Raw genomic sequence first — 13,212 nt, forward strand, 5'->3', positions numbered from 1 at the left:
TTCCCAGAGGCAGCCATTAAACATTTCTTATGAATCTCTTCAGAAATGTTTTATGCATCAACAGTTAGATATATACATTTTCCCTATGTTCTATCCCACCCCTCCTTTTTGTTATACCAATGGCAAACCACTATATACAATAATGCTTTTTTCACTTAATAATGTATCATGGGCTTCATACCATATCAGTACAAACAGTTTCTCATTCATTTTTAAGCAGTATCATATTTCATCACATGGATGTATCATAAGATATTTAGGAGTTCCTTATTTAAATGAACATGTATCTTGTTTATAGTCTTTGGCTATTTTTATTATTTTCTTACCTGAAACTGTCTGAGCAAATCTGATTGCTTCTTCAACCGGGTCTGAGTTCACAACTTTATCTAGAATGCCCAGCTTGAGTGCTTCACCTGCTAAAATATGTCTTCCTGAAATAAACAACAACAACAAAACAATCAAAGAACAATGTAAGATTAAAGCAAAAGCATTACTCTCTCTAGTAGGAAAGGCTGTCTGTCTGGATATAAATATCTACTATTGAATAAGGTAAGTAAGAACCACATTGACTGATAGAGTAGAAAGATCACCACCAAGGTAACCAGGAAACTTGGATTCAAGCTCCAGCTCTAGTTTCCACTATTTGTGTGATCATGAAGAACTGCACCAGGACCACCATTTCCTCATCAGCAAATGGCAATAATTATGCTTATCTCAGTAATTCTGAGTATTAAGTGAGAATAATAGATTCTCTTTATATTCTATAACTCTCTACAGAAGTACTTTATGAACTACAAATCTCTATAGAACTCTATAGAAAAGTGAGATGTTTAGTTTTCAATAATAATAATAGAAGTAGTAGCAGCAGAGTAACATATAGTATCTATCCTATCCCTAGCATTAGCATACACCACTGGCTGTGGTTGGTTTAAAAAAAAAAAAAAAAAAAAGAAAGACCAGGCACGGTGGTTCATGCCTGTAATCCCAGCACTTTGGGAGGCTGAGGTGGGCAGATCAACTGAGGTCAGGAGTTCGAGACCAGCCTGGCCAACATGGTGAAACCCTGTCTCTACTAAAAATACAAAAAGTAGCTGGGCATGGTGGTGGGCACCTGTAATCCCAGCTACTCAGGAGGCTAAGGCAGGAGAATCGCTTGAACCCAGGAGGTGGAGATTACAGTGGGCTGAGATCACACCACTGCACTCCAGCCTGGGCAACAGAGCTAGACTCCATCTCCAAAAACAAAAACAAAAATAAAAACAATAAAAAAGAGAGAAAAAATTAAAAAAGATAGTTCCCAGACATAAATATAGTTAGCTCAATGAGAAAAAAAAAAAATAAGTTGACATTCTATAAGGTATAATTAAAATTACATAGGACAAATGGGATGGACTTCTGCCAGTTTTTGGCTACCCAGCATCTCAACTCTTCCCTTAGTTTGTGGAATGGCTATTGTGTAGGCTTTGAAGCCCTGCCTCCTACTACAGAAGCTGAAAAGGACACAGATGATTAGACAATTGACAATTTGACTGTGGCAGCTGGAGTGTGGCCCATGACCCCAGTTAGTGAACTGAGTGCTCTGTTGAGGGTTTTTAGCTTGCAGTTAGTGACACTAAGCAGCAGCAACAGGTTAAACCTCATTTTACAGCTGCCAACATCTAGTGTCTGGCAGTGGTGGTGCTGGTACACTTAGCATCCAGTCATACCATTGGCATCCTCCAGTACAGAATGTCAGCAATAGGGGATATAGAAGTTTGATGAAGGTTTGCGCCGTTCCTAAATTTGCCTTGACAGTTCTTCACCCATTGTAAATATGCAATTTGATCCGCATATTCTGAGGTAAGAGGTAGGGGACATCAGCATCCCCTATCCCAGGGTCAGAAGGAAGGAGATAGTGACACACCACTTGCTTTCTTGCCAGTACCATCTTGCCTTCTGAAAAGCAACCATCAAATCTGTCTTGGTGGCAACAGTTCCACAGTCTTCACTGCACTTACAGTGTTGGTGGATGCCATCGGAGACAAACCTTACATTCCTGGTTCTTATTAGTGCTTCAGAGAACTACAAATGAGTTTTCTTGATTGGATAGAAAGTCCGGTGATTTTTTTTTTGTTTTGGTAGGTGTCTCTTTGAAAAGCAGTATTTGGACAGTTTTCTGGAAGTATTTCTGAAAACAGGCTTTCAGACCTCCTCCTGGAGTAAGGAGTAGGGTAGGAAGTACATAAGTAGTTTCCGGGGTCAAGTATCCTGTGTATAAAATCACTTTGGTAAGTAGAGGGTGAACAGCCTACCCAGGTTAAGGGAACCAAGCAAACACAAAATGGAACATGGAAACCTGGATACTATTACAAAAGGATTTTGAGGTCAACTAAGCAGGGAGGATGTGAGCTACTCCCAGATGGACTACAAATTTCTTTAGCTGTAATGATTTCTTCTGGCTTGGATTTCACAAAATTAGAAGAGTATCACTACTATTCTAACAGAGTCAATGGGATTCCAAGTACAGTCATATACCATATAATAACATTTCTGTCAACAACACATACATGATGGTGGTCCCATATGATTACAATATCATATTTTTACTGTACCTCTTCTATGTTTAGATGTGTTTAGATACACAAAGACTTTCCATTATGTTACAAATGTCTACAGTATTCAGTAAAGTAACATGCTGTATAGGTTTGTAGCCTAGGAACAATAGGCTACACCATATAGCCTAGGTGTGTAGTAGGCTATACCATCTAGGTTTGTGTAAGTAAACCATGATGGTCACATAACAACAAACTCATGTAATGATCATTTCTCAGAATATATCTCGTTGTTAAATGATGCGTAGCTGGACTTTTATCCTGTTTCGAAGAACTAAGGATCTAAAGACATGGCTCTGTATATCCAATCCAGATTCTTAGGCTGTAATTTAAATTTGTTTTTCCTTATGACACCGTAAGTGTAGATGACAACCACTGTCCAATGTGCTCTGATAAGAACCCTGTGTGCCCTAAGGGAACTGAGGCTGAGAGTTCTCTTCTCCAACCTAAGTAATCTCAATTTTCTCCAATTTTCTTGATAGCTTCTTTCCTAACCTTTAAAATTTTTTTCCACGTGGAACTCTTTCCAAATGTCATATTCAGGTTTTCCTAAAATTGTGCAGACTACTCAAAAAGACAGGTGTATAATTCTAATGTTAGCTCTCTTCTAATTCACTGTGACCTTTTCTATGCAAATCAAAACCCCATCATATTCTTACTGTTTCCACCTCTTTTCTGCATGTTAAAAATAGTGATATTTCTTTAAGCAGTGCTTTGGGAAAAGGCCAATCCTAGTTCGTTTTATTTCTTTTTGTCAAAGCCAGTTTTCCTGATTTCTTCCAATAATCTTGGTTTCAGGCAATACTGCAAATAGGGCCACAAAATTATTCAGTATTCCCCCACATGCTTTAAGTTTCTGTAAACCCTCAAATTTACAGACTCATTTCACACTATTATGATTTCCTCCTATATTTTAGGCTTCTTTGCTTCCTATTATATCTTTTGCACAATAAATTGTCTCATGTGCTTTGAATTTCTGAAGTATGTTAGATCCTAAGCATCCTTTTATGAATTTGACATTAAATACTTAAAATAGTTCACATTCTTTAAACTGTACTTATTATACCATTGTAAATTAAAACAATATCTACTTGATTTATTGAAGGAAATAAATGTCATATTTCTGGACTTTCTCTCCTTTTATACGCTACACTACAGATTTATAAAATCATCCCCCCATTTAAAAGAAAAAAGCCATTTTTAATGCATATAGCCTCACAATATTTTCTTTTCTTTTGTTTTTTTCTTTTTCTTTTGAGACGGAGTCTCACTGTCACCCAGGCTGGAGTGCAGTGGTACAATCTCGGCTCACTGCAACCTCTGCCTCCCAGGTTCAAGTGATTCTCCTGCCTCAGCCTCCCGAGTAGCTGGTACTACAGGTGCATGCCACCACCCCCGGCTACTTTTTTGTATTTTTAATGGAGATGGGGTTTTACCATGTTGACCAGGCTGTTATCAAACTCCCGACCTCAGGTGATCCACCCGCCTTGGCCTCCCAAAGTGCTGGGATTACAAGCATGAGCCATGGTGCCTGGCCGGCCTTACATTATTTTCTAATTTGGCTAATGTATGCACAATTTTATATTATGGTTTCTATGTCAAAAGATGTGGATTTCTACTGGCAGTTCTCGAAGGGGTCTTAGGACCCCTTTGCCCTCTTAAAAATTATGGAGAACTCCAAAAAGCTTTTGTTTATATAGGTTATATCTATCAATATTTACTGTATTAGAAATTAAAACTGCAAGCTTTTGTCTGGGTGTTGAAATTACAAGGCTAGATGCTGTGGCTCACACCTGTAATCCCAGCACTTTGGGAGGCCAAGACTGGCGGATCACCTGAGGTCAGGAGTTTGAGACCAGCCTGGCCAACATGGTGCCCCCCGCCCCCCGTTTCTACTAAAAATACAAAAATTAGCTCGGTGTGGCACAAGCCTGTAGTCCCAGCTACTTTGGAGGCTGAAGCAGGATAATTGCTTGAACCTGGGAGGCGGAGGATGCAGTGAGCCGAGATCGTGCCATTGCACTCCAGCCTAGGCGACAGTGGGAGATACCATCTCAAAAAAAACAAAAACAAAAACAAAAACAAAAATCACTGCAAGCTTTAAAAATGTTTCTTTATTAGTTCATTTTAAAATAATAAACTCACTGCATGTTAGCATACATGTTTTTATGCAATAATAATTATATAAAAATTTAAAAATTAGTGAGAAGAGTATAATTGTTTTAAATTTTTGCACAGTTATTTACTGTCTGATTTAACAGAAGACAGCTGCATTCTTATTCTCCTATTGCTTCTGCATTCAATCTGTTGTGATATCACACAGCATATTACAGTCTCTGGAAAATTCCACTACACATTTGTGAGAAAGGCAAGTAATGTCTTATTATTATGAAAATAGATCTGATCTCAAGGACCCTGTAAAGGTCTTAGGCCATACCCAAGAGTCCCTGGACCACACTTTAAGAATCTTGCGATTTAGATAATCATTCTTCATAAATATTACATAGCATCCTAGTATGTGAATGTTCCATAGCATTTACTTGTGGCTGGTATAATTTTAGTTCCTTTGAAAGTAACCTTTTGTTTTGTTTTTATCCTTTGGAAGCTTGCAGGATTCCATTTTCTGGATGTTTAAAATCTTTACCAAGACATATCAAAGAATTATCTCCTCATCAGTTTTTCCAAGAAAATGGCATGCTAGTTAAAGTACAATCTCTGATGCTATTCAATGTCTGAAGAATTTCTTCTATTTTTTTCTTTTGGTTATTGCTTTCATTTTGCCTTGTGCTTTGGGAGCACTTATTATTCAAAGCAGAGACCTCTGTTGTATATCTTCCATGTCTGCTATCTTTATTTACATTTTATTTATCTTTTTGCTAAATTCTTCTGAATTCTCTAGATTTGTCTCTTTTTATCCTCTATGTTGTTGATTTTGTAATCTATCCTATCACATCTTTTTATTACTTCAAAAAGAAATTATTTTGGCTAAGGTTTTGATTTTAAATATGGTGTTCTTATTTAATAAATTATTTTCTTTTCTAATTTAGAATAATGTGAGTTTTCTAAACTTTTTTGTTTTCTTTAACGCTTAAGTAGATTCACATTTACATTTCATTTTTTTAAGTCATAAAATATTTTCGTAGGTTTTAGGGTTGCAGTTGTTTTAGTTTTAAGAATTTTTGTGTGTCTGTTTCTTTTAACAATATTTGCTGATATTAATTATTTCTGCCTGAGAGCCTTGAGGTGCTAGTACTAAAAAAAATACAGAGAAAACCCACCTGGACCTACAGCTAAAAGGCAAGCAGGATAAAGATGTTACTCCCAATTCCTCTTCCCCGCTCAAGTATTCTAGGTAGTCAGAGGTATCCCACCAAAGTCTAGAGCTCAAAGCCTGTCCTGTGAATGAGTATAGAGTAACTCATCAGGGCTGGGGCCAAGCTTTATGAGAATACAGCAGAGCTTTCTATGCTTTTCTGTGAACAAAGAGGACAGCGCCTAGAAAATAAAACAGAAAGAGGAGCAGGACACTGTAGTCCTGTCAGCTGATTGGACAGAGAACATCAGGGAATGAACTGCAATATGATCAGGCATATCCTCTGGGGTTAATGCTAAAGATTCCTTCATTTTCAGATGGCATTTTAAGGAAATTGTGGAGAAGGTTGCTGTTGTAATCACTCTACTTTCCAGAATTACCTCTCTTACGGATTTCAGAAGATCAGAAAGGGTTAGCCACCTAAATCTATTTACTTATTAATTTCCTATGGGAACAGTGCCTACAAAGTTGGCACATTTTTCCCTCATTCACATCAGTAGGGAATCTTCAACTTTCACAATTTAATCTTTTTCTTTAACATCCTTTCTTAGAAAAACAAAATTTTCAGCCGGGCACAGTGACTCACACCTGTAATCCCAGCATTTTGGGAGGTCGAGGCGGGTGGCTCACCTGAGGTTAGTAGTTCGGGACCAGCCTGGTCAACATGGTGAAACCTTGTCTCTACTAAAAATACAAAAAATTAGCTGGGAGTGGTGGCACGTGCCTGTAATCCCAGTTACTAGGGAGGCTGAGGCAGGAGAATCACTTGAACCCGGGAGGTGGAGGTTGCAGTGAGCTGAGATCATGCCACTGCACTCCAGCGTGGGAGACAGAATGAGACCCTGTCACCAAAAAAAAAAAAAAAAAAAAAGAGAAAAAGAAAAAAATATTTTCCAAACCAAAGCAGGATTGTGAATATCGTGATTACTAACAGCTTTCATATTAGTAGCATATTACTGCTGTAACAAATTACCACAAACTTAGAGGCTTAAAACACACATTTACTATCTTATAGTTTAAGATGTCAAAAGTCTAGGTCAGCAGAAGGTGTTCCTTCTGGATGCTGTAAGAAAGAATGTTTTCCTTGTCTTTTCCAGGTTCTAGAAGCTGCCTACATTACTTGGCTTGTGACCTCTCCCCCCGTCTTCAAAGCCAGCACATAGCGTCTTCTCTCTTCTCTGACCTCCTGCTTCCCTGTTATAAGGATGCTTGTGATAAAATGGGCTGAGCTAGACAGTCCAGGGTAATCTCCCTCTCAAGATCTTTAATGTAATCACACGTACAAAGACTTTTTTGAATGTAACATAATATATTCACGGGTTCTGCGAATTAAGATGTGGACATCTTTGGGGGCCATTTGGATACCATTTATGAAATAGGGTCTGTTTAACAGGCACTATATCAGAAGCATGTCATGTTATTTCATTATTCCTTAAAACAACCATGTGGTTGTTTACTGATGAGAAAACAGAGGCTTAGAGGAGTTCAGAAGACCTCTCTCTGCTAAACCCCAGGCCCGTCTATCCGATTGTCTATTTGACATCTCTACTTGGATGTGTAACATGCCTATCAAACTTAACATGTCCCAAATGAAGCTCTTGTGATACTTCCATAAAACCTGTTCCATCAGCAGAAATCCCAGTCTTAGTGACGGCACCATCCTTCCAGCAACTCACTCCAGCCATTAGATCATCCTTGACTCTCCTCTTTCTCTCACATCTCGTATCTGCTCTGTCACAAAATCCTATTGGCTCTACCTTCAAAATATCTCCAGAATCTGACCATATCTTACGAGTTACATTGCTACCACTCAGATCCATGCCCCCATCTCTCTCCCTTGGATTATGATAGCAGCCCTCAGTCTTCCTGTTTTTGTCCTTGTCTCCGATTAGTATATTTTCAACAGTCAGAGTGATTTTTTTTTAAAAAAACCTAAGTGAGAGCATGTTACTCCTCTGCTTGAAACACTCCAATGCCTTTCTTCCTCAGTCACAAGAAAAGTCAAAGTTCTTTCTATAACCTACCAAGCCCAATAAGATATGGCTTCATCCCCTAGTACTTTTCCCCTGACTCATTTCATTCCAGCTACATTGACCATTGACCTTCTTGCTGTTCTTTGAACATTCTAAGCATGTCCCTGCCTCAGGGCTTTGTACTTGCTATTTTCTCTATGTGGGATTCCTTCCTCCAGATATTGGCATAACAAGCTTCCTTATCTTCTTCAGATCTTTATTCAGGTGTCATTTTGTAGAGAAGGCTTTTCTAGCTATCCTACCTAAAATATTAATTCACCTCCCATTCCTAACATTTTATATCTCCCCCTTCCTGTTTTGTGTTTTCTTAGCACTTATCTCCACCTGATTTTATATATATATATATATGTATATATATATATATATAAATAAATTATATAATAGGTAGGCATATGTGTGTGTATTCAGTTGTGGTGGATAGTCTCCAGAGTGACCCCCAGCAAGTCTAACCTCTTGGTATTCAAGTTTCCTCCCATATTGAATAGAGAAGACCTGCATAGCCAATAGGAGAGTTTAGAAAAGATGGCATATGACTCTAATGCTAGGTCATAAAAGACACTATGGCTTTTGCCTTGCTTTCTCTCTTAGGTCACTTATTCTAGAGGAAGCGAGCTGTCACGTTGTGCGAATACTCAGGAAGCTCTATGGAGAGGTCCCCGTACATAGGAAAGGAAGCCTCCTGCCAAGGTCAACACCATCCACTCATCCATGTGACTGGGTCATCTTGAAAGCAGATTCTCCAGGCCAGGTGCGGTGGCTCACGCCTGTAATCCCAGCACTTTGGGAGGCTGAGGCAGGTGGATCATCTGAGGTCAGGAGTTCAAGACCAGCCTGGCCAACATGGGGAAACCCTGTCTCTACTAAAAATACAAAAATTAGCCAGATGTGGAGGCGCATGCCTGAAATTTCAGCTACTCAGGAGGCTGAGGCAGGAGAACTGTTTGAACTCGGGAGGTGGATGTTGCAGTGAGTCAAGATCGCTCCATTGCACTCCAGCCTGGGCAACAAGAGCAAAACTCCATCTCAAATAAATAATAAGTAATAATAATAATATATATCTAACAATTATGGAGTTATTACCATGTGGAAGACTGTCCTAAGGACACTGTATATATTAACTTTTCCAATTTTCACCACACCACCACATGGTAGGTACTATTCCTATGCATATTTATAAAGAAAATAAGGCACAGAAAAGTAAAATGACTGACCTAAATTCTTATTATTAGTTATGTCTGTTTGAAGTATATTGTTGTATACATTCTTTCTTCTAAACTTACCTCAACTGAAAGTTTCATTCACATCTTACAAACAAATATATGGTAAATCTGAGGCAGGAGAATCACTTGAACCCAGGAGGCAGAGGGTGCAGTGAGCAGAGATCATACCACTGCACTCCAGCCTGGTGACAGAGTGAGACTCCATCTCAAAGAAAAAAAAAATACACACACACACACACACACACACACACACACACACACACACACACACACACATATATATAGTAAATCCAGGGTCTCTAAGTGCTGTCTAGTGTTGCAGTGTTCACATTCTCTATGAAAAAGAACAACTTAAAAAGCACTGAGCCGGCCGGGTGCAGTGACTCATGCCTGTAATCCCAGCACTTGGGAGGCTGAGGCGGGCAGATCACCTGAGGTCAGGAGTTCGAGACCAGCCTGACCAACATGGAGAAAACCTGTCTCTACTAAAAGTACAAAACTAGTCGGGCAAGGTGGCACATGCCTGTAATCCCAGCTACTCAGGAGGCTGAGGCAGGAGAATCACTTGAACCCGGGAGGCAGAGGTTGCCGTGAGCCAAGATAATGCCACTGCACTCCCTGGGCAACAAGAACGAAACTCCGTCTCAAAAAAAAAAAAAGAAAATAAAAAGAACAACTTGCATTTCTAACTAATATCTTAATACTTGCAAATGAAAAATTTAGTCATTTTCATATAAAATTTGAAAACATACCTTGAAAATTATGATTTTCTCGTTTATATTACAATTTTTTTTTAGATGGAGTCTTGCTCTGTGGCCCAGAGTGGAGTGCAGTGGTGTGATCTCAGCTCACTGCAACCTCTGCCTCCTGGGTTCAAGCGATTCTCCTGCCTCAGTCTCCCAAGTAGCTGGGATTACAGGTGCCTGCCGCCATTCCTGGGTAATTCTTTTTGTATTTATTAGAGATGAGGTTTCACCATGCTGGTTTCCAACTCCTGACCTCAAGTGATCTGCCCATCTCAGCCTCCCAAAGTGCTGGGATTACAGGCATGAGCCAGCGCGCCCGGCCTATATTACAATTTCTAAATTAGTTCTGAATATAATGCACTCTATGTGAACACCAGTGTTTATGAATAGTCACTTGAACTGAAATAAAATCCTAAATTTGATTTGCTCTTCACATGCACTTTCATTTAAAAGATTCTCACATTTGGGCCGGGCGCGGTGGCTCAAGCCTGTAATCCCAGCACTTTGGGAGGCCGAGACGGGCGGATCACGAGGTCAGGAGATCGAGACCATCCTGGCGAACACGGTGAAACCCCGTCTCTACTAAAAAATACAAAAAACTAGCCGGGCGAGGCGGCGGGCGCCTGTAGTCCCAGCTACTCGGGAGGCTGAGGCAGGAGAATGGCGTAAACCCGGGAGGCGGAGCTTGCAGTGAGCTGAGATCCGGCCACCGCACTCCAGCCCGGGCGACAGAGCCAGACTCCGTCTCAAAAAAAAAAAAAAAAAAAAAAAAAAAAAAAAAAAGATTCTCACATTTGATCTTCATGATAACATCTGAGAAACTCAGAAAGGTATTTCTCCATATTACAAATCAGAAAATTGACCAGGCCAAGAAGTCCAGGAATGCTTTCACAATAGGGAGTAGGTAGTCAAGCCAGAATTTTTCTAAATCCTAGTCCAATTCTTCACACTAATCTAGACAGTTGTTCCCAAGGTCTATACTGACCTGAGGTAATTAAGTCAAGTGCAGCAGGAACTCCAATGAGTCTGGGGAGAAGCTGGGTTCCTCTTGCACCAGGGAGAAGTCCCAGTGTAACTTCTGGTAAGCCAACTTGGGCCTATCAAAGATTGAAGGCATAAAGGCCATTAGAATGAGATGGTATGTTCAGAGTTGAGGCAAGCATTTCCCTGGATTTCCTGTATTCTCAAAAGCATAGTTTCATTGAATTCAGCAAGATTTCTACAGGGCAAATCAGTGCACATCCTTTTCTTTAATTAACAGCATAAACAGAGCTGTGCTGTCCCTAACTCTTCATGTTGAAACACATTTTTAGCTTCTTACACATTTATTCTCTGACTGTATTATGACCTGTCTCAGCCAACAAAAATAATATTCTCTGGAAACAACTTTCTGGAGTCCTGCAAGAATCAGGAAACAACAGAAAGTGAAAAGACAACGCACAGAATGGGAGCGAATACTTACAAATTATATATCTGATATAGGATTTCTATCTGGAATATATAAAGAACTTTACAAATCAATAATAAAAGACAAGTAACCAGTCAAAAAGGGCAAAGGATCTGGATAGACATTTCTCCAAAGAAGAGCTACAAATGGCCAGTAAGCACTTGAAAAGATGCTCAATATCATTAGCCATCAGAGGAATTCAAATCAAAACCACAAGATAACACTTTATACCAACTAAGACGGCTATTTAAAAAAATGACAGACAATAACAGGTGTTGGAGAGGATACGGAGAATACAGAACCCTCATACATTGCTAGGGGGAATATAAAACAGAGTAGACACTTTGGAAAACAATCTGGCAGTTCCTTAAATGTTAAACACAAAGTTACCATATGACCCATCAAATCCATTCATGGGTATATGCCCAAGAGAAATGAAAACATATGCCCACAAAAATCTTGTATACAAATTTTCATGGCATCATGGTTCATAAAAGCCAAAAAAGTAGAAGCAGCCCAAATGTTCATCAATGATTAGTGGATAAATGAAAGGTGGTACATCCATACAATGGAATATTATTCAGCAATATTCATAAAGAACTGATTCATGCTACAACGTGGATGAACCTTGAAAACATGCTAAAAACAAAGTCAATCACAGGAGACCACATATTGTATGATTCTGTTTATATGAAATATCCAGAATAGGCAAATCTATAGAGACAGAAAGTAGATTAGTGGGTGTTTAGGATAGCAGGAGAAGGTGATGGAGGATTACCGCTAAAAGTTACAAGGTTTCTTTTTGGGGTGATAAAATGTTCTAAAATTTACTATGATAATGGTTGCACAACTCTGAGAATATACTCATATACCATTGGATTGTACACTTTAATTGTATGGTATGCAAATTACATCTCAAAAAGGCTGTTTTTTTTTTTTTAAAGAAAGTCAGACAGTAATCTCAGTCCAGACAAGAAGGTGAGCTTGAGTCCTTCATGACATTGCCTTTCTTGGCCATTCCATTTAAAAGTGGCTAAGGATCTGTTAGCCATTTACAGGTACAAGGGTGAGAAGAGGGTACTTAAATGCAGACTGCCATTTGCCCAGATTGTAATTTCAGCAGTTCCAAAACACCTCACATATGTGAGGTCTCTCTTACATGAGGTTTTCCTAACAGTCAATCACCATTCTTTCTATCACTGCCCATCTCTACCTCTTTACTTATTGCTAGAAACTCAGATCTGCACTCAGGGTGCAGAAGGTTATGGTAAGAGGGATACAGAAAAGGAGCACTTAGGACATATATGTGTATTTATTTATAAGCATTTATAAAACTTAAAACACCATTGGGAAATGGTTAAATAAATACTTGTATAGCTATATGATCGAATATTATGCCACCACTTACAATGATTTTTTTTTTTTTTTTTTTTGAGACAGAGTTTCGCTCTTGTTGCCCAGGCTGGAGTGCAATGGTGCAATCTCGGCTCACTGCAACTTCCGTCTCCCGGGTTCAAGTGATTCTCCTGCCTCAGCCTCCTGAGTAGCTGGGATTACAGGCATGTGCCACCACGCCCAGCTAATTTTGTATTTTTAGTAAAGACGGGGTTTCTCCATGTTGGTCAGGCTGGTCTTGAACTCCTGACCTCAGGTGATCCGCCTGCCTCAGCCTCCCAAAGTGTTGGGATTACAGGCGTGAGTCACTGTGCTCAGGCTATAATGATATTTTTAAAGAATATTTACCAGAAGATTAACATGATTTCTCTTCAGAAGCCACAGAGGTCAGAAGGCATGAAATGACATATACAAAGTGCTGAAAGAAAACAACCGTCAGTCAAGAATTCTCTATTGAACAAAACTAT

The 13,212-nt window shown here is 39.3% G+C and overlaps 1 protein-coding gene across 3 annotated transcripts in view; it reads right to left on the minus strand.

Annotated features, from left to right (window-relative positions):
- LOC105480141 (enoyl-CoA hydratase and 3-hydroxyacyl CoA dehydrogenase) overlaps nt 1–13,212 on the minus strand; it is a 71,094-nt gene that overhangs the window by 30,726 nt on the left and 27,156 nt on the right. For all 3 annotated transcript variants that reach the window (XM_011738650.2, XM_011738652.2, XM_011738653.2), the window contains 2 exons: nt 10,889–11,000; nt 327–431 (listed from right to left, as the gene is read on the minus strand). In XM_011738650.2, the coding sequence (XP_011736952.2) occupies nt 327–431; nt 10,889–11,000 (217 nt within the window). The remainder of the gene's footprint in view (nt 1–326; nt 432–10,888; nt 11,001–13,212) is intronic.

This window comes from Macaca nemestrina, chromosome 2 (assembly GCF_043159975.1).
Source record: "Macaca nemestrina isolate mMacNem1 chromosome 2, mMacNem.hap1, whole genome shotgun sequence".
Classification (NCBI taxonomy): Eukaryota; Metazoa; Chordata; class Mammalia; order Primates; family Cercopithecidae; genus Macaca; species Macaca nemestrina.